The sequence below is a fragment of the Ananas comosus genome, linkage group 19 (genome assembly GCF_001540865.1).
Source record: "Ananas comosus cultivar F153 linkage group 19, ASM154086v1, whole genome shotgun sequence".
NCBI lineage: Eukaryota > Viridiplantae > Streptophyta > Magnoliopsida > Poales > Bromeliaceae > Ananas > Ananas comosus.
Genome location: NC_033639.1, coordinates 4,014,942 through 4,036,605, shown reverse-complemented (window position 1 = coordinate 4,036,605; position 21,664 = coordinate 4,014,942). Strand labels below are relative to the sequence as shown.

Below are 21,664 nucleotides of genomic sequence, written 5' to 3'. Positions count from 1 at the left end.
ATTGTTACTAACTCTAGTTAATATTGATATGTACTTACTAGTATATATTATTATCCGAATATTATCGGAATCCAAATCCCATTTGTATCCATATCCATAAAATATTCCGACCGCGTCCGATTCAAATTTAGTGGATATCGTAACGGAAATTTAACGTTATCACCGTATATCCGTATTCAAATTCGTATCCACAAAAAAAGATGGATGCGCTGTCCAACATTCGTTCGAATTCGATCCCATTTCCCCCTAATACTTGAGCTAAATCTCGATCTAATTTCCGAATTCTGGAACTTAATCCTCCTTCATGTGCTCGTTCGTTCTCTTCATGGCCACAATTGAGAAATAAAACACACTTTGAAACAGAGAACCATGAAGCCAAAAAGCTACAACTGATACTGTAATATACATAAACAAAACAAAGATATACACTGGGGGTAGCTGTAACACACTCAGACATGGTAGACCATGCCCACCTCCAACGTGGATGCATGCGGAATACTCACAGCATATGATGGACCTCTACTATTCCTCCTCAAGAAATCGTAACCGTAATCGATCACCAACCTCCGAAGAAAACCCGACCCGCTCTTCGCCCTCACGTACGAGTGGCCAAGTATGAAAGCCATGCCGGCCTCTCTCGCCTCCATTAGCTCTTGAAGCTCTTCTCGGACTCCCACATTCATTTGCGGGCTCTCGGGCAGAACAAACCTGACCTTCTTTCTGGGGACGATGATGGGCGAGTGAATCTCCCTCGCATTTGACGGACCGGGCGCGCCGTCTTCTCGATCGCTGTTGTCGTCCTCTTCACACAGACGGATGCCGGCCCCGATGACTGCCATTCTCTCTTCGTCCTTGTCGGGTTCTTCGAGAGCACCGCCATTGGGCTCAGATGCCCCGGATCGGATGAACTCCGCGACGCTGCAAACGAGGTCCTTCTCGAACTCCAAGTCATCTTTGTGGACGTCGTGGTACCCGTAGCGGACAATGCACCTGTACAGCCTGTACTCTTTGGGGCCGATTCTTCCCACAAGGAAACGCTCTTCGGGCCGGACGTACGGTACAGGGACCGACTTGATGCAGAGGAACACCAGAACCTGAAGAGCGTTGCAGCGCCAAAATGATCAAAATTGTGAAACAGAAAAGGTGAGATTGCAAAAGACACCTTCAAACGTTTCACATTTTCATTTTGTGTCATGAAAAATAAAAACATAAAATTAACCCCCTCAATATTACACTCATGTTACATTCCCCCCTTGTATCAAATTTTTCAGCATGTGAAAATTTTAAATTATGGAGATATGATGCGGAATATAAAAAGGGGTACAATTGTTGTGTTTTCAGATCAAACCTGGGAAATGTGATGCCAGGGAATTATGCGCTAACAATCTAAACATTTAGGGAGTTGACTGTAGGTTTCTATTATTCCATGGAGCAAAGTGCGAACCATGAATAGAAAATAAAGGTAAATTTGGACAAGAGAAGAGTACAACAGACCTGGTGAAAAGCAGGAAGATTGGTAACAAAATGGGAGAAGATTGCAGGGATTCCAGACACAAGTTCGGTGTGAATGAGGCCAATGCCTCGCACTCGAACAATTCCGAGACTAGGACCAAGACTCAGGAGCCAGTTGATGGAGACCTTGTTCTGGACATCAAACTCATACTTCTTGATGGTGCCATAGTGCCAGACGTACATGACGATCATGAAGATGAAGGAGAGAACTATGGGTACCCACGCTCCTTCTAAGAACTTGATGAGGGAGGCCGAAAAATAGAGAGCCTCGATTGTTCCGAAGAAGGCGACAAAGCATACAGCCCAAAAGATGCTCTTGTGCCAGCAGAGGACTATCACAAGTGACATCAAGCATGTTGTCACTAGCATCACGGTTATAACTGCCAAGCCTGTGATTCGACGGTGCGGGGGGGGGGAAGCAATTAGGTTTAGTTATATCATAACACCCTTATAGAAGGAAGACGGAGTAATAAGGAAGAAAATAGGACTCTTGCTACTATAGAGTCCTAAATATGTCACCAAAAGCAAACTGAATATTTAGCAAAAATTAGCTGGATTATAAATTCTAGTTTGAAGATTTACGAGTATGGTCTGATTACTGAATGTTTAGGGTCTAAACAGAAGCCACATACTCCTGCAGTTCACAATGGTTTTTACACTGAATTGCAAGATACCCAATAACAATACATAGCAACACGACGACTTGACAATATTTGCTAGGTAAGCTTGTATTGGCTGACAAAATAGGGAAAGATGGTAACTATTTCCCTCTAATACATGAGTGAGTATTTCATAAATCAGTTCTGTTCTAATAATAAAAGAAGCTTTATTTGGTTCTCTAACTAAACTGTTCAATAGGTATCAGACAATCCCTAAATCAAAAAGTTACCCTCTTTCTCCCTCGTCTAAACTATTCCCAGTTACAGAGGATGCTCTAGAGGGTTTAACCTTATCTTGTAGAAACCTGACCAAAAATGAATAAAGAACTCGACCTGCCAATTAGCCTTTATGGATTTTATAGCAAGTGTTCCTGTTGTCTGAATTTGCTTGACCATAAGCTAGCACCAAGTTTTAACAGGTTGATGCCACCATGATAGTTGTAAGAACCTACTTTTAAATCTTCTCATCTTGGTGGCGTGCTGTAATCACCCCAATATTAAATCAACAAGGAGGAATCAAGTCCACAACCCATATCTACCATTAGCAATCAGCTCTGAGAAAAATTTGGTGACTGGTATTGATTAAGAGCTAACTGGGTAATGGGATTTCCCCTACTGCACATCTTCACAAGATACATCTACAATATCAATAGCTAAATCACTACAACATTGAATTACACAATAACATATTGTAATGGTTCTGTAAAGTCAATCAAACATATCTCTCAAAAAAAATCCGTCCCCAGTAAAATTATGATACATCTGTGTGACACATACGAAGAACTACTCTATAATAGATTGCAGGCTCAGAAATACGTTGAGATCACTGACCCATCAGAAAAGGATGAAGGAGATGATTGCTGAATGAAAGTCTACGAGCACATATGTTTGACTTTTCTATTAATATGGAAAGACAACATGTGGATTAATAGTAATGTTTATCATCTAGTACCTGATGCATTGCCCAAGCGTTTTGTATCCCTGAAACCTATAGTAACAGCCAAGCACAATGCCATTAATATCCAATTGATCTCCGGGATGTAAATCTGTCCGTGTACTTTAGATGATGTATGAACTATCTTCACTCTTGGAAAGCATCCCAAGGCTGAGCACTGCTTGATGATTGAGAAGGTGCCCGTGATGATAGCTTGGCTTCCCACAACAGCTGCCAGGATAGCTATTGCCAAAACAGGCCACCTTATTTGCTCTGAAGATGTTGATTTTGTAAATGTTAATACACAGAAAAGAGAAAAGAACTATGATGAGCATCTTTTTATTCCAATAATAGAAGACTTACAGAACTAGGAATCCAAGAAGCTACCTGGCACAGATACATAGAATCCAATCCTGTAGTGACTTTCGATAACATGATGTTTAGAGAGATAAGCGGCTTGCCCCATGTATGCTAGGATCAGTGAAGGATAGACCACAAAAGTAAAAGCAATCTGCATAAAGGAATGCTCTATTAAAGATAATAGCTCTCATGGTGTAACTTTTGATGGCACTAGTCATATATGGTGGTTACGGTTATCAAATAAGACCAAAAGTTGAAAGTAACTGACCTAAACAAATGTTAGCCTCCTAGTGCATTTCAAAATAATAAGGTACACTGCAAAGAACCCAATTCACCAAGATAAGGGACCAAGCTTGTCGGACCAAAAGAAACAGAAAGAAATTGAGGTTTATCATTGCCCATCATCATGGAAAATCATAAATTAGAATTCTAGAAGGAATCAAATTTTGTTACTTATCAATTGAAAAAATGTGTACTTGTGATATACTATCCATTTTGCAGGTCTAGTAGTTATCTGCTTTTATCTGCTTTTAGCTAAACTTAAATGGAAGCCCCATGTAACTGCGGTAACATGAAAGACACTTAAAAATGGATGAGAGAGAGAGAGAGTGTCGACTTACGACATATTTAGTATCTTATGCTATATTAGGATATTGTATATTACAACATATTTAGAGTAGAATTATATGGTATGATATAGGATTGTATGGTATGTAATTCTAGTTGTATTATTACTATGATAGACATTGTTACTATAGTAGACTTATCTCTTGAATTATATAATTTCATCAATAGAACCCAAAAGGGTATGTTCTTTTGCCCTTCATTTCTTTCATAGTATCAGAGCGGGAACCCTAATTTGGGAATATCGATCCATAGCCACCATCCACCACAAGTCTCATCTTCTTCCATAAGTGTCTTTTCTTTTGGTGATCTTGTTAGGATTTGGTTAGATTGTAGTTAAATCCTAATTAGATTAGGATTAATATTTAAATCTATTGGAGATAAATTAAGATTTAAATGTTAATTAGAGTAGAAATCTAATTGGATTAGGATTTTGGTATCTTTTAATGTAAGCTATAAATATAGCATATGTGCTATTATTGTGGTGGTGATGATACGGATTAGCCACACCCATATGGCATGGCCAAGGTGGTCATGATTTTGGACGCACCTAATGCATGGGTGCAAGAGAACGTGAGCGGCTTTCATAGCCGTGGGTCATTGGTATACCTTGTGCACGGGTGCACAGGATGAGAGAGGTCTTCTGAGACTATAGAAGACGAGAGAAGGGTAGGAGAGTTTCAAAAGGATGGCTCGAGTTGTAGCTACTCTATGCAGAAGAGGAGTCAAGTGTAATCTTCTCTTATTTAATGAATCTTATTTTATCCGCATATTTTTTGTTTGGTTTTTCTCTCTTTTGTGATTGTATCAGCTTTTTGCTAAGGAAACGGGTTTATGGTAAAAACTCGATTCGACGCTTCCGTTGCGGAATCCCAACAATCAGTACTGTATCAACAACAATTGGTACTGGGGCGAGTACCGAACTCCCAACGGATCTTTCTCTCCTTATCCTTGGACTTTTATCTCTCCGATACTGCTACAGCACCGTGCTACAGTACCAGCATTACAGTACTGCTGCAATACTAGCGCTACAATACTGCTACAGTATCAGCGCTGCAGTAGTTATGCTATAGTAATTTCGGCCTCTTGGAGTTTCTTCTTATCTTGTTGGTGATGCTTGCTGGTGTCGCCTGGTTGATCTCAAGTACTGCCGGTTCATTTCGGGTTCAACTCTGACTCCTTTTCCTCTTTCCTCTGGATTTGTGATTACTTGGTCTATTTTTCGGATTTGTCTCTCGTAATGGATCTATTTTTTCTTTTCGTTGTGGTAACATGTCTTCCTCTTCAAACCTGCCAATGATTAACATGAAAACTCTCATATCACTTGAACTCACGAATTCCACATATCTAGTGTGCAAACAAATTTTTCTTAATATTTTGGAGAGTTTTGGTGTTACATCGCATGTGGACAGAACTGTTACTATACCGCCTCAAACTATTGAAACTTCTGATAAGAAAACAAGTGCAAACCTAGAATATCAAAATTGGAAAAAAAAAGACACCATTATACTCTCATGGATTAATGCAACCTTTTCTCTTAGCATATTACAGATGGTTGTTTCTGGTTCTCCTAAAACTGCATATTATGCTTAGAAAACTATTGAAGCATATTTTCTTGATAAAACTGCTTCCACTGCTTTCTCTCTAAAGTCCGAATTGCGAAGCATCAAGAAAGATTCAATGAACATGAGCGATTACATGCAAAAGATTAAATCGATTGGTGATCCTCTACAAGCGTTGGTGAATCTGAGTCAGACCATAACTTGGTCATGACAGTACTTCTCGGGTTACCGAACGAATATAGGGGTTTTGTCAGTGCCCTTAATACACATCGACATAAGCCCACTTTTGAACAACTTCGTCCACTTCTAATGCAAGAGGAAACTAAAGTTTAACGCCGTAGTAGTTTGACAACATCACCAGCCACTCCCACTATAGATGATGAAGCACTTTATGCAAATCGTGGACGCGGAAGCCGTGGAGGTCGTGGAGGTAGATATTGCGATAGTTGGGGACCGCGCGGAAGATTCAATTCATATCCTGGCCGTGGATCTCCTGGAGCCTATTCGCATTCACAACCTAATAATTCTCAACCCTATACTCCAACCCATCAACCTTACATTCCGAAATCTGGCACACAATGTCAGATCTGCGGCAAGTTTAATCATTTGGCTCTTCAGTGCAGACAACGTTTCAATCATTCCTTTGTTGCACATGATCTTCCTCGAACCTTTGCTGCTATGAACCTTCATGAACCTGGGGAGGAAGTGTGGTATCCTGACACCAGAGCATCTAATCACATGACCGCAACTTCTGGTATTCTCCCAACCTCTAAACCTTATAAAGGGCATGAAAAAATTCTTGTTGGTAATGAAAATTTACTTGATATTACTCAGACAGGTGAAATTCAGTTGTATTCCTCCTCTAAATCCTTTGCTCTTAAAAATGTTCTTATTGTTCATTCTATTAAGAAAAATTTGCTTTTCGTACGCCAGTTCTGTCATGATAATAATTCCCTTTTTGAGTTTAACTCTTCTGGTTTTTCTGTGAAGGATAAGAAAATCGAGACGGAGCTCCTTCGATGCCCTAGTTTGGGAACATCACTCTATCCACTCTTTTCTAAAGTTGCAAGTGTCGGAAATAAGCAACAGCTAGCACTGGTTGCATCTAGGATTAATAGTGATATTTGGCATAGACGGTTAGGTCACCCTAGTTTTTCTATTTTTTCTACATTTCTTAAAAATAATAAAATTGTCTCGAATTCTATTTTAAAATTATCTATTTGCAATGCTTGTATTATGGAAAAACATGTCAAACATTCGTTTAATGATTCGGAATCTTAGTTTGCTTTTTTCTTTCATATTGTTCATTCGGATGTATGACAATCACCTGTTCACTCACTCTTTGGCTACAAGTGTTATGTTATTTTTATTGATGCCTACTCTCGATTCTCTTGGCTTTATCTTTTAAAATCTAAACACAAAGTTTTTGACAAATTTTTGGAGTTTAAAAGAATGGTTGAAAACATATTCCATAGCTCGATAAAAATTTTCTAGTCCGACAATGGCACTGAATTTGTAAATGAGAAGTTTTCTACTCTTTGTTCACAAAATGGGATTATTCACAAATTTTCTTATCCTCATACTCCTCAACAAAATGGTCTTGCTGAGAAGAAGCATAGGCATTTATCTAACGTTGTTAGAAGCCTACTTTTCAAGCTTGCTTACCTCCTTGGTTCTGGGCTGAGGCCATTCAAACTGTCCTTTTTTTTGTGAATAGTATTCCATCTCTCACTGCTTTAAAAGGACGATCGCCATATAACATTCTGCATTGTTGTGCTTCTCCTGACTTGCAACTTGTTAGAGTTTTTGGATGTTTATGTTATCCCGATGTACAGGACATTGCAGCTCACAAGCTCGCTCCCCGATCACTTCCTTGTGTCTTCTTAGGACTTTCTGACAAACATAGAGGATTTCACTGTCTATATCCAAGCACCGATAAAGTCTTTATTTCTCGCCATGTTACATTTGTTGAACATGTTTTTTCTTACTCTTGTTTGTCTAAATTTTCTTCTTCCTCCTCGTCCTTATTTTCCAACTTGCAAATGTTTCAAAATTCTCTCTAACCCGCCTTTACTGGGTGAAAGTCCTGCCACTCTTGATGCGATTTCTGGCTTCTCCTTCACACGTCCTCCTCCTAACATTGGTTCACACACATTGGTTTCACCATCTGAGAACTTATCAATATTTCCTTCCAACTTGCATTCTGACGCTCCACAGGTTGGTCCTAAGAATGTTGCCACTGTTGTTGGTCTATCTGAGCTCCGGGTTTATACCAGACGACACGCTAGCCGGCCTGCTGCTCCTTTTCCATTCGCTACTAATGTGCCACCTACCTCCTCTGATAATCCACCTCCTCAGCCTACTGGCTCCACTGCCTGCCCAGACTCATTCTATGCTCACTCGCTCTATGACTAAGGATTCCACAAGTCTATTTCCTTACTCGCTTTTGCCCATTCTACTCTTCCTACTGAGCCTATCTCTTTTCATAAGACTTTTCAGGATGCGGGTTGGCGTGCTGCCATGGCTAAGGAATTTGATGCCTTACTGACTAATGCTACTTGGGATCTCGTCCCTCCTCATTCCTTTAATCTCATTGGCTGTAAGTAGGTATACAAGGTAATGCAGAAGGCGGATGGTTCTCTTGAGCGTCTAAAGGCTCAACTTGTTGCTCAGGGTTACAAACAACAACGAGGTATTGATTTCAATGAGACTTTTCTCCGTTGTCAAGGCTACCACTATTCGTATTGTTTTCTCCGTGGCTTTATCCTCTGGTTGGTCTCTTCGACAACTTGATGTGAAAAATGCGTTTCTTCATGAAACTCTCTCTGAAGAAGCTTATATGGCACAACCACCGGGTTTTGTGGACCCCTCTCTTCCTTATCATGTTTGTCGTCTCCGCAAGGCAATATATGGTCTTAAGCAGGCCCCTCGGGCTTGGTTTCAGCAGTTCACTTTATTTCTTTCTGAACTTGGTTTTGTCAGCAGTATCGCAGATCCCTCGATGTTTGTTTCTCATTCCTCTTCTGGCACTCTCGTTCTTCTTTTATACGTTGATGATATTATTATCACCGGCAGTTCCTCTTCTCTTTTGGAGGCTTTCCTTGTCACCCTACAACGTGAATTTGCTATGAAGGATCTCGGGCCGCTCCATTATTTCTTGGGCATTGAGGTTACTCTGTCTTCTTCTAGTTTTCATCTGACTCAGCACAAATAAGCACATCAACTGCTTCAACGCCATGGCTTTCTTGATTGTAAGCTTGTCTCTAGTCCTCTCTCTCCGGCCTCTCGCCTTTCGTCTCATGAGGGACGTCTTCTTGATGATCCTTATGTCTATCATCAGCTTGTTGGTGCTCTCCAGTATCTCACCTTCACGAGACCGGATATTTCGTATGTTGTTAACTCTGTTGCTCAGTATTTGCAGACACCTCGTGAACCACCTATGCAAGCCGCCAAGCGTATTCTACGTTATATTTGAGGGGCCCTATCTTATGGTCTTCCACTCTCTCGCTATGTCAATCCTTCTCTTGTGGCATTTGCCAATGCTGATTGGGCTAGTTGTCCCTATACACGTCGCTCTACTTCTGGCTATTGCGTCTTTCTCGGGCCCAATTTTATTTCCTGATTCGCTAAGAATGGCATTTGCCAATGCTGATTGGGCTAGTTGTCCCTATACACGTCGCTCTACTTCTGGCTATTGCGTCTTTCTCGGGCCCAATTTTATCTCCTGATTCGCTAAGAAATAGCCCACCATTTCTCGCTCCAGTTCTAAAGCGGAGTATCGTGCTGTGGCGTACACGCTTGTTGAGACGGTTTGGATTCGACATTTACTCCGTGACCTTGGTGTTTTCTTATAGCGCTCCATCTGTAAGAATTTATCCAGCACAAAAAAAAAATACAAATCGCAGCGGAAAATAATATTGTACCTTTAGAAATTTTTCGAAAACTAAAATCCATATCACATATGAATAAATCGAAAACAAATCAATCCAATGCCGGCGGATCATTCTCATGTTACTGTGTAAAATAATAATCTAATCTAAACAAATCTAAAGTTTAGACTACATCACCTTGGACCAGTTAAGGTCGCTTGATCTACTGTACGATTGAAACTGAGATTCTGATTAGCCGTGCACGTGCCCGGCCTCTACGCGTATCCATACGGAATTGATGTGGATCCAATGTCTTCCGTCGCACGGAACAGATGAGTCACAGATTACAAAGACGGTGCTAGCGGTCTTCTGATATCCACGTTCCCTTTTGTGAGATGTACTGATTTTACGAAAGATAAGAGAGACGGATGATCTAATACTTCTCAAGAGGCTAAAATTAATTCATCCTCATAAAGATATACGTATATATTTTATATATCTTCACGTGGCCACTTAATTAACTACTTCAGCCGCACAGCCAGGAAGATCAATTAATTTCTCCTCAAGTTTCGGTCGAAGTCTAACTAATTAAGTATTAGGATAAGCATCAATCTAGGAACTAATTAGATTTTTAGAATAATGATCAATTTCGTAACTAGTTGAAGCTTATCCAATAGAATTAATTCTCATCTCTCAATTCAATTTGATCTTATCCATTAAATCATAACTAAATATTTATATTTAAATCTAATCTAATTAGAATATTATCTCATAATAATCTATGAATATTTAATTATTCTCTAATCTAATTAGAGATTAAATCTTTCGTAACATTCAAATTCAAATTATAATTTCTCACTATTTCCACTAAACTGTTTAGTGTATTAGACTCATTTTGTCATGTTGGATGCACACAATTCCTATTGTGTGTGACCGCATAGGTACATTACCATTCGGCAGTGAGGTCCAATATCAAACACTTCAATATTGAATTAAACTCTTCTAATCTGTAAAATAATTTATTTAAATTATTTTTACTTCTCTCACTGTCCGTGAGTGACACCTAGTAGTATATCACGGCAATCCAAAATAGTGATGAAAAACGAACCTTTCCGGTAACGGAAACCGTTACCGTGTGATTAATTCCTTCCAACACACAACGCCCCGATCGAACTAAAATTATGGTTACTCGCCAAATCTTATTATTCAATCATATGACTAAAATATCTAAAACCGACGCAATATGGTAACACAGCTGGAAACTCTTTCCACACACCACGTACCCTGGACAAGGATTTTTCGAGTCGAGTCTGATAACCTTCATAGGCGTTCTCTCTCAATATCGAGAGTGTTGAATCCCTTATTGTGCACTCACACGCCTCCCCATATAAACTACTACAGTCAATCAGTACCAGACGTAGACTAATGATTAGAGTCTAAGTATTAGTACAGTCAAATAGTAGCAATCTATATGTGAAGCAACCATGATGTCTCAGGTCCGAGGAGTACTTCACACAACTGTAGCAAAGAACTAGTCACTGGCGAATATGGAACCATGTGACTGTTCAACTAAATGGTCACACTCAGTGTACTTGTTCGCTAACAAGCACCTGCATGCTTACTTTAGTGTCCCTACACTAATGACTTGAGATTCGTCACCTCAACATAGAAGTGTAGCATGCACCGGCCTATCAGGAAATATCATCGTCCTTATGATATTCCTATGGCTAGGAGCGTTTAAGAATTTTGTACAAAGAAATATATATCTCAAATTCCTAACTCTTAGGAATATATTTTCTTAACGAAGATTCAACGGACGATTCATATAAATGTATTGTACTGCTAACAATAAATATGAATAAAACTTGCCCTTTATTAATTAAGAAAAATACTTAATATGTCCACAAACCTATGTCACCGATTGGCTTTAGGGTATATCACTAACACCATCAGCATCTATTATGATAATCTCAGCACGACTTATCTTGTGGCTAATCCGATTCTCCATGCTTAGATGAAGCATATTGAGCTTGATCATCAGTTCCTGCGTGAGAAAGTCTAGTCTGGTGATTTGGACTTGATGCATATCTCTTCTGATAAGCAACTTGCTGATATTTTGACTAAGCCTTTGTCGCCTTCTCGGTTTTCAGTGTTGCGACTCAAATCTTCGCATCCAACCACCGGATGCTTAGCTTGCGAGGGGATGTTACGACATATTTAGTATTTTATGCTATATTAGAATATTGTATACAACATATTTAGAGTATGATTATATGGTATAATATAGGATTATATGGTATGTAATCCTAGTTGTATTGTTACTATAGTAGGCATTGTTACTATAATAGACTTATCTCTTGTATTATATAATTTCACCAATAGAACCCAAGAGGGTATATTTTTTTGCCCTTCATTTCTTGTAGAGAGAGAGAAAGAGAGAGAAGTGGAGACCATACGGTAGCACATACTGATTCTACAACAATTAATACAAAATTCAAACAATAAAACTGCAGGATGTCAATGTGCCCTTCAGTATATCACCCTCAAATGTTTTGTCAAAATGTCGCAAAGGCATTAAGCTAATCAGGATTCAGGACAAAAGGAAAATCCATCATTCCAGTTAAGGCCAAGAGGTTGTAGAATGCTTCTGAATAGTTATATCACTTAGGTGTTGAATTAGAATATTACTAATCAACATATTTGTGATGCAGTAAGGATTTACTTAAAACTTGAATTATACATACATTATTAAATATAAAAAATATATAAACACCGTTCTCTAACAACTTAAGCTTTTAGAGTACAACGGTTGTTTTAAATGGTATCAGAGCAGGAGGCCCTGAGTTCAAGTCATGTCAGGCTCCTAGCATTATTAATTTTTTCCTATTTAATTCAAGTCCACATCATGGGCCTTGCAAAAAAGTCTCAAGTCCGTGAGGGGAGTGTTAAATATAAAATATTTATAATTTCACATGGTATATGTTTATATATTTTTTTATATTTAACATACATCATTTATTGAAAATAAAAAAACATTTGCAAATTGCAGCCACAAAATTTGTTTCTTTGGACAGTCTATACTAACTTGTGGCCTACGAATCAATTGAAAATTTCTGATTAGCAAGATGGTGATCTTTAATTGTGGCATACTTTATATTAAGTTTCCTTTCTATTGGAAAGGCATTGCTAGAAGTGCAAACAATAGAATCTTCCGTACTCTGGTCTTCACAACTATCACTAAATCCTTTCGTGAAAAATATCGGGCTGGGTAACATGCTACTCAAGGTTGAGAAGGCTCTAAACTAATTCACTAATACAAAGTACAAACATATATTCTAATGTGAACCCTCTAAAACTAGAAGTTCCAATTAAACCACAATAACAATGAACGATTACAAGGAAAATTATAAAGCCACTTCTCAAGTAGACTTATCTACCAAACAATGACAATTTTGGCTCATGCAACCAAGAAGAAACCTACAAAAATCCCTCCACAAATTGCAAGAAGGTAAAAGAGCAAAATAATAGCTTCTAATCTGAAAATTGTCATGTTGGTTACACTAACAAACTGAAAAATAAAATAGAACACAATTCTACATCTTGCACATTTAAACTAATGCATATGCTGACGGCAGGTGAACCGTCCTCCTACATGAAATGGCACAATCCAAATCGCACATCATAGGAGAAGGCTGACTGGTCAACTGGGCCTACTTATCAATTTACCAGACAGCAGCGTAGGTCCCGGACAAGCTGACTCAAACTCAGTTGGTCGACAAATTGGTCAATCACCTACTGATTAGTCAACCGATCCGAAACACAGGGCAACCAGTAAGAGAACCTTAGTTTTGAAGATTTTATCTACTAAGATACTTCCATCACGCCCGAAACTTCTCTAAATAGAGTTCTTTTGCTAGGAAGATTAGTTTAAACAAGGTTTGGCTTTACCTCTTTGCAAATAGAGCAACATAGGATTTATTAAATAATAAAATAAGAACCTACTTCTTATAAAGTATTAGGAGACTTCTAAGGAGTAAATAATATTGGAGGGTACTTCCTCTCTTGGAGAGTTAGGACTTTTTTCCTGTAATCCTTCTCTAATCTTTTGTGGAGATAAGACAAGTGTAATTCTCACTTCCTATAGTGGCATTCCTTAATTATCTATGATTGAGGTTTATTTGTTGAGATGTTATTCAACCCAACCACCAGAGCATAGTTCTGTCATCCAGCCTCCATTAGGTTGGTGCCAAAGCTCTAGTAAGCAGTGCTTGGAAGTCATGTCTAAAGCCGTGATTTATTGTCATCGATTTCTCAAAATCAAGATTCAACAAATTATTAAGAAACAACACCAGCCTAGGCGGAGAATATACGAGGATGACAGAGCAACTCATGACAATGATAGACATAATGGAGGCAAGGCCGCAATCCATCAATCAGATGCAGCAAAATCATCCATTTGAAGGTGACTCCAAATATAAATTATATAAAGAATCAATTTCAAGGTGATTCCAAATATAAAGAAGAAAAGGTGAATCCAAATCAATTTCAGGGCATGGAAGCAACAACAATCACTTGAGATCGTGCTTTCCATTCAATCAAAGAAGATCTGTCAAATAGTATAAAAAGAATTGGTGTTCATCTCCCACCAGGCAAATCACATTATGATCTGCTTCAAACATTCTATAATGCTAATGCAATTCTTCATGACCTTGCTCTCTTTCCCCGAGAGACTGCTTTTACAGTAAGCTGGTTCTGACAGACATTAATCAACATTATAAGCGGCAACTCAAGAGCACAAATATATTTTTCAGAAATAAAAATCGTAGAGGCAGAATTTAAACATGTAAAGCAATTAAATGACTAAACGGATCAATCGAAAAAGCTTATCCATCAAACCAACCATTAAAAATCAAGATAATATTCTCTCTCTTACCTTTATTGACAACTGAGAGAAATGTCCCAGATCTGCAAACATAGCTTCTGAGCCTGAAATATTATAACCAGTTAAGTATATTGTGATCACAAGAAAGTGGCAGATAATCAAACTAAAAAAGTCATAGCAGATATACCTGTTATACATAACAATATCCCCCCTAAGGACATCCAGCCTCCTCTTTGGGTCTTCTTTAGAAACTTGTACATGTAATATGGAGATAATGCTTGATAAACATGTGGATTCCAGTGAAAAATATTATAAATACCAATCATGCTGATGCACAGAAGCCAAGTTATCACAATGGGCGCAAATAGGAATCCAACACGATGTGTCCCGTAATGTTGCAAAGCAAACAAGCCAACTAGAATGAGGCACGCAACAGGGACCTCTACATCTGCAGATTAATGTCCAAAAGTCGAAGTCAACAATTACATTTTCATATTTCAGCAGTAGTTTAATATATAAACTTTCAAAGGAAAGAGTCTCTCACAAATAGGAGAGAATTAAGTTAGCATGAAAGCAACCAATCAGTGTTGATAGCACAATACAATCAAATCACAGATCTGTGACCTGTAAATCAATAGTCTTGAAACTTCCAGTAAGTTCTAATCTCTTGTACTAATTTCAGTATCTATCTTCAAGGTAGAACTCTTTCACAAAAAAAGTGGGTAGTGAAATTTACTAATTTTAAGACTGTTGCTTTTGCATTCACAATTACAGTAAAACACATGCAATTATTTCAATTAAGTTTTTTGATCCAGAATAAGATCGAAATGCTACAACATGGTATCTGTCACTCGTATGCCCGCACTCTAGTTGCCTTCCTTACTGGTGGTTTACCTTCAACTAGAGGCACAGCTCTGGATCAGGGCCATGCCGCGCCGGGCCAGATTTCCTAGACCTGCAACCCAACACAGGCTCGGACAGCATGGGTAGGGCCGTGCTTGGTCAGGCCCATGCCGGCCCTTTATATATTTTTATTAGTTAAAAAGACTAAAATACTCCCAACAATTAGAGAAATCTAATAGTTGAAGGGGAATTTTGGTCCAAATTTTAAAATTCAATTTTCTTTTCCTTCTTCTGAGGGATGGGGTTTTGGCTTCCCCCCTGCCCCTAGGGCCACAGTCTCTGGACTGGGTCTCACAGGGAGTGTTTTTACATTAATATTATTAAATATATAGTTATTTATTCAAAAACTTGTTAGATAAATTCTGTAGAATAATTTTAATTATTTTATAAAAAAAATATAAAGTAGAAAAATAAATAAACAAGGGTGTCGAGTTGTGGAGAGCGGGGCCACGAGCAGGCCCGGAGGTATGGCACAGCCCGCACATGATGCGGGCCATGTCAAGCTGGGCCACAAGCCGGTCCAGAGGCACGACCTGGCCCGCATCATGGCTCGCTCCTCATGCATGGGTCGTGTCGAACCAAGCCACATGCCGCCTCGGCACAGCCCAGCACAGCCCATGGTCTTGCCTGGCTGGGCCGCACTCTAGCCCATTTTTACACTCCTATCTTCAACCGTGCCCTTAATTTTCTTGCAATATGGAGAGTTCATATTTGTTACTTTTTCCATAGTAATGACCTCAACGTGATTTCTTGTGACCAAATTGTCCATATCGCCCCTCCCCCATTCCAAAGACAATGTCTAATAAGCGGCCAAATAATGAACTCTTTTACAATATGGTGCATTATCCAATTGTCGCATCATTTTTCTCTCTAGCCTCATTTTTGTTTACCAAGATTGCTGCCTTTTAGCCCAGAGCCTGCTTCATGGATTCACTATCCACTATATCTTGCACCTGAAATATCAAGAGTAGGAGTAGGCTTACCAAATGAGGCACCCCTGAAGAAATTTAACTAAGAAATGACCTACTAAGCAGGTGGTGCTCAGTTTCTATTCCGTTATCAGGAAGCACGCATGCTACGTTAATAATAATTTCAAGCTCTAGGACAAAGTCAGTAATAGGTGGTGCAATCTATTTGGCCATGCAGGACATCTCCTAGAAGTTTACCCACAGGAAAGATGCACATACTTCCGAATAGCTCATTGCTATCATAGACACATGAAATCTTATGCACTTCCAAAAGCACATCGTATTCCTTATGAAGCATCATCTTCAAGTTCCATGTTGCTCTTCAGCTTCTAGCTGTATTTCAATTCAGAAGTCCTTGAGGTGTCAAATAGCTTGATTCGCTTAGCTTATTTTTACATAGAATGCACTATTTCAGCATCACGTTTCACAGTCTTATAGTTTTCATAATTTTTTATTTGAATTGTTCATACCAGCTAGTTTTCAACCTAGTCGACCTTGCAGTTTTCTAAGGCTTTGGTTATTTATGTATGTAGACCATTGACAAGATTGACCATAACACAAACAAGATAGCAATAGCTAGCTGCCTAAACCTAGAACAGAGACTAGAAATTAAAACATCCCATATTTTATATGTAAAATGCTCATCTTGGATCACATAGCTTCAATTTGATCCTGAGTTAATACAGTATTTTCTCTCAAACTAGCGCCAGCCCAAGATTAATACTTAGCAGTTGGCTTGGCTAGTTCTTCTCAATGTTTATAAGTCCAACTTTACTAGTGAGTTGTTAAGCATATTCGTAGCTCACATTTTGCTTCTGTTACAGATTTAGTTCCATTCTGCTCACTTTGGTACCTTCAAATATATGAAATCATCATATCAGTACATGGGTGTTCGAATACTGGGCAATGAAAACAAGAATAATTTGTAAACATACTGAAAAGCCTACCAAGAACTAACATCTGATTGCTTCAGCTACTTGGGCAAACTTTAACTTCTCTGATAAGCCATAACTAAGTAGCTTTTGGTAAGAACTTCCTTACATTTATGTTGCTCCTTCGACATTGAAAGCTCGAGCCCTGAGACCGCCGAAAAAACTGCCAAACAAAGAAAACAAACTCTTCGATGAGGAGAACAAGAGGAAAGACCAACAAAGTAACTAAGAGGGAAAACTTCAGAAAAAGCCCCTTGTGATATGGCATGATTTCACCTTAATACCCCTTATTAGCTCGGACTATAACAATTTCATCAACGTGGAGATTGCTTTTTCAGCTGACTGCGTTAGAATCAAATACATATGATTGAACGAAACAAGAAAAAATTTGCGTGAGAGCAAGCAATTACGTCCTTAACAAAAGCTAACAAATCATGTGATCGTCGCACACTTAAATTTGTTTACCATGATCAACGGCAAGTCCTCCAAGGCAATCAGCCAATCGGAGTGGTAAAGTAACAAAGATCGGACCGAGTAGGCGTAAAAAGAGAGTGCTGTCGGGGGAGAAGGTGGGTTTAGCAGCTCGGAGGATTTATCGAATCCGCTTGCCGAACTATCCCCTGTTGGGATGGGATTACCGAAAATTCCACTATAACCACCACCCGCACGCACACACTTTTCTTGCGCGTCCAAGTTACTAAACCCGGCCATCAATCCTCACTTACCACCAACAAGGTGCTCTTATCTTAAGATGCCAGCCAAAGTGAAGGGCTCCAAGAAACAAGCTAAGCAAAAGAGGAGGAGGAGAAGAAGGAGAAGAAGAAAAAGACGGCAGCACCCACCGGAAATAGCGGGCGTGAGGACGCCGTCCCCGATGACCATGCAGGCGCCGATCAGCGCCAGGACCAGCAGCACCCGCTGCAGCACCTGGTGCTTCTCCAGCACCCTCCGCACTCTGGCGGCCGCCGTGTGAGCTCCCCCTCCGTCGGCCTCCGGGGCCCCTGCCGCCGGCCGATCGACGCCGCCGTCGGACTTCTTGTAGGCGGAGATGTCCTCGTCGGCGAGCTGCACATTGGGCAGGAAGCCGACGCGGGCGTGGCGGCAGAGCAGCGAGTAGAGCGCGAAGGTGCCGCCCTCGCCGTTGTCGTCGGCGCGGAGCACGATGAAGACGTACTTGAGGAGCGGGACGAGGGTGAGCGTCCAGAAGACGAAGGACAGCACCCCGTAGATCTCCTCGTTCGTCTCCGAGTGCTGTATGTCCTCCGCGAACGTGTTCTTGTACACGTACAGCGGCGACGTGCTCAGGTCGCCGTACACCACCCCCAAGCTCTGGTACGCCAGCATTAGAGCCATCCTCCACGACTCCTCCTCCTTCTGTATGTATGTATGCGTGCGTGCGTATGTATGTATATATGTCGGCCAAAACAGGGATACATACGAAAGAGAAAATAATAGACGAAGGGAGGGGAGGGATTAATAAAAGAATAACTAACAAGTATACTCGATTCACCTTCGAAGGAGGGGCGGAGTAGGCCCCGGCCTCGATGTCCGTGGGAGAACCCATGAGCTATTTATTCCGAGCTTCGGAGGACGCTCCGATGGGGGGATGGCATAGCAATTCAGCTGAGCAGAACAAGCCGGAGACGAGAATGGTGTTGAGAGGTGAACATCATAACGGCCAGGAATTGTTGAGTTTGCTCCAATTATTATTACTTTTCTAAGGGGTGTTCTGGTAGGGTAGGTGAGATTTAGGAGGAGATGGGGGAGGGCGGTCAAAGTGGGAGAGTGGGGAGAAGGATCATCCAGGGAGGGAAGGGGGGAGGGTCTTGTGAAAATAACCAAGAGAGGGGGAGTAGATCGATTATTATTAGAATATTGAAGGACAGAGAGAGAGAGAGAGAGAGAGAGAGATGACTGAGTGGTGGTTTCGTAATTAAGCTGGTTTACTTTCTCTCTCCTGAGTACGGTAGTATAGAGAGGCTGCGGGCAGTACTTTATTATTATTATTATTGCTTGCAAGTTTTGTGGTGGTTTCTGACTTAATTATTCTTCTTCAGTTACATTCTCAGCTTAAGGAAGAGTGAGGAAAAGCAAACTGCTTTCCAGGAGTGGATCTCTGCAGTGCGGAGGGAAGAGGGGGAGGGGATGGTGGTGGAGGTGGTGGTGGTGAGTGCTGAGTGCTTTACAAGTCACCTCACTTTGGAGGTATTTAAGGGGGTGAAAAAGAAAAGAGAAGGGTAGAGGGAGAAATTTAAAGAAAAAAAAAAGTTTGCGACTTTTTGAATGGCTGATTGACGAAAGGGAAGGGGAGGGAGGAAGGTGTGCCATGCCACTTCCCTTTGCCGTGGACAGAGGTGATATGTTGTTGCTCCTTTTACTGCAAGTGGGCATGTTGCTTATCACACCTTTGTGACGAGAGAGATTAGGTTGGGTTTCCCATTTTGTATTTTCCTGGTTTGGAGGATAGGTTGAGACTAGGGTCAGGGTCTCACGGAGCAGTAGTGGTGAGTTGGTAGGATTTTCTATCCAGATAAATAAAATTTCAATTTCAACCGCTGTGATTTGATGTGTGAATGATATTTGATTGACTTAAAAAGTTAATAATATCTATCTATCTATTATCTATTACTATATATAAAAGTAGAACTCTTAATGAACTCTATGTGAGAAGCTGACACGTGGCTTTCTATATGCTTGCCACGTGTCAAACTCAAATATGGATATTTGGTTACGAATTATTTGAAATTATTGGTTGCGAAATACGCAATAATCTGTTGCGAATTATTTTTTCGCGGTGGAAATAATCTGTTGCAAACTCAAATTTCGTATTGGCAGATAATTAATTATTTAAAATTATTGGTTGCGAAATAAGCAATAATCTGTTACGAATTATTTGAAATAGGATATATAAGGCGCACGGGCCGGTATATACCACACCATTCTAGCACACAATGCGAAAACTGGTAGATGTATGCCCTACTGAAGCCAACCAGAGCCGACCACATGTATCTTTTCCAGGACATAAATTTTGTAATTGTGATTATTAAAATAGTTATGAATACATTGAATTTGTATTTTCATTTCATGTTGTGTATGTGCCATGAATCGTCCTAAGGAATTAATGAAGATGAGTCATATATTCTCAAGATTAGAAATTGAACGATGTCGTCCATTGGTGTTAATTCCTAAATGCTCCCGATCAATGGATATCAACGGGGACGTGATTGATCCGGTGAGATTGGTGCATAGGTCGCTTCCCTTTTGGGTAGACGGCTCTCGAGTCGACAGTGTGGGACACTGAAGCGAATATGCAGGTGGTTGTTAGAGAACAAGGTACCGAGCAGTGACCAACGCGAGAAGTCAACTTGGATGTCTACTCACATGTTCAGTGATTACAATTGTTGCAAGGAGTGTGACGGTCCTTTGACAATGCGGTGTCTCGGCTATTCACAATGAGTTACTGTTAGTTTGACTGTACATCACTTGGTCCCTAGCCATTCGGCCATTCGCGGGCAATGTTGGCTGCAGTAGGTTCATTGTAGGAAATAGGGTGCGCACTTAGATGGAATCTATCTCCCTTGGTAGATAGGGTGTTAGTCCTATGTTGATTATGAGACCGAGTTTAGAAGACCTTGGCCAGGGCATAATAAATAGCGGAAAAAGGGTTTGCCGATATTAGAAACTCGAGTCGAATAAACTTAACATATGTACAGACGATGGGGTTTGACGATTATTCCATAACCTCCGTCAAAAGTCGCGGACTCATGATAGAAGGATTGTATCACACGGTAACTGCACAAGAGGTTCTACAGTGTTCCATTTACTGGAATGCCACACATGCGCTAGGCGTCACTGGTGTGAGTTGAGACACATGAGAATTATCTAGATGATCGATAATCTTATTGGGCTGAGTTGGAATGTTTCGATTCACTGAAAGAGTCTCAGTGATATTGTTGATAGTGATCAAAATATATCTCACTACCAGATAGAATAGAACCTATGGGTCACACACATAAAGAGGTTGTGATTGATCGGATGCTAGATCGCGATTATTGAATCGGCAGGACCTAATGTCAATATGTTGATAATTGAACTAATTTATAATTGTTACAAATTAGTGGTATTAAAGTGTAAATGTTACTAGAGAGGACTTACAAATAGTTAGTAAATTATAAGAGGAGTTATGTGAAATCAAATTAGGATTTGATCGATCTAACTAATTAAGGAAAAGATAAATTTAATCTAGATTTATACATCCTTAATTATCATTAATTATTAGGAAAAGGATTATATTCCTATATATAATATACGGGAGTTTTAGAAAACCTAGCGTCAATCTATTCTCTTTTCTCTCTTCCATCTTCTAGCAAGAAAGACGTCCTTTTGCAGGGAGCTAGCACCCGATGAGGATATCGATCAAATCAAGATCTGTGTGGATACTATAGAGGCCGGACGCTGT

General features: G+C 40.0%; 1 protein-coding gene across 1 annotated transcript; it reads right to left on the bottom strand.

Annotated features, from left to right (window-relative positions):
- On the bottom strand, positions 275-19,589 carry LOC109724724 (potassium transporter 10-like). The gene is made up of 9 exons (XM_020253648.1): positions 18,716-19,589; positions 18,048-18,579; positions 17,315-17,368; positions 14,590-14,850; positions 14,454-14,506; positions 3,493-3,616; positions 3,124-3,378; positions 1,495-1,901; positions 275-1,094 (listed from the first exon to the last, which is right to left on the bottom strand). The coding sequence occupies exons 1-9, from the start codon at positions 18,767-18,769 to the stop codon at positions 450-452; spliced, it is 2,385 nt and encodes a 794-aa protein (XP_020109237.1). The 5' UTR covers positions 18,770-19,589; the 3' UTR covers positions 275-449.

Bases quoted from the DNA above. Each gene is read 5' to 3' on its own strand.
- LOC109724724 (XM_020253648.1), bottom strand. From the start codon at position 18,769: ATGGGTTCTCCCACGGACATCGAGGCCGGGGCCTACTCCGCCCCTCCT. The intron at 1,902-3,123 runs GTACTAGATGAT...GTCGAATCACAG, and splicing joins ACGCTTGGGCAATGCATCAG to GCTTGGCAGTTATAACCGTG. The intron at 1,095-1,494 runs GTCTGTTGTACT...AACGCTCTTCAG, and splicing joins ATCTTCCTGCTTTTCACCAG to GTTCTGGTGTTCCTCTGCAT.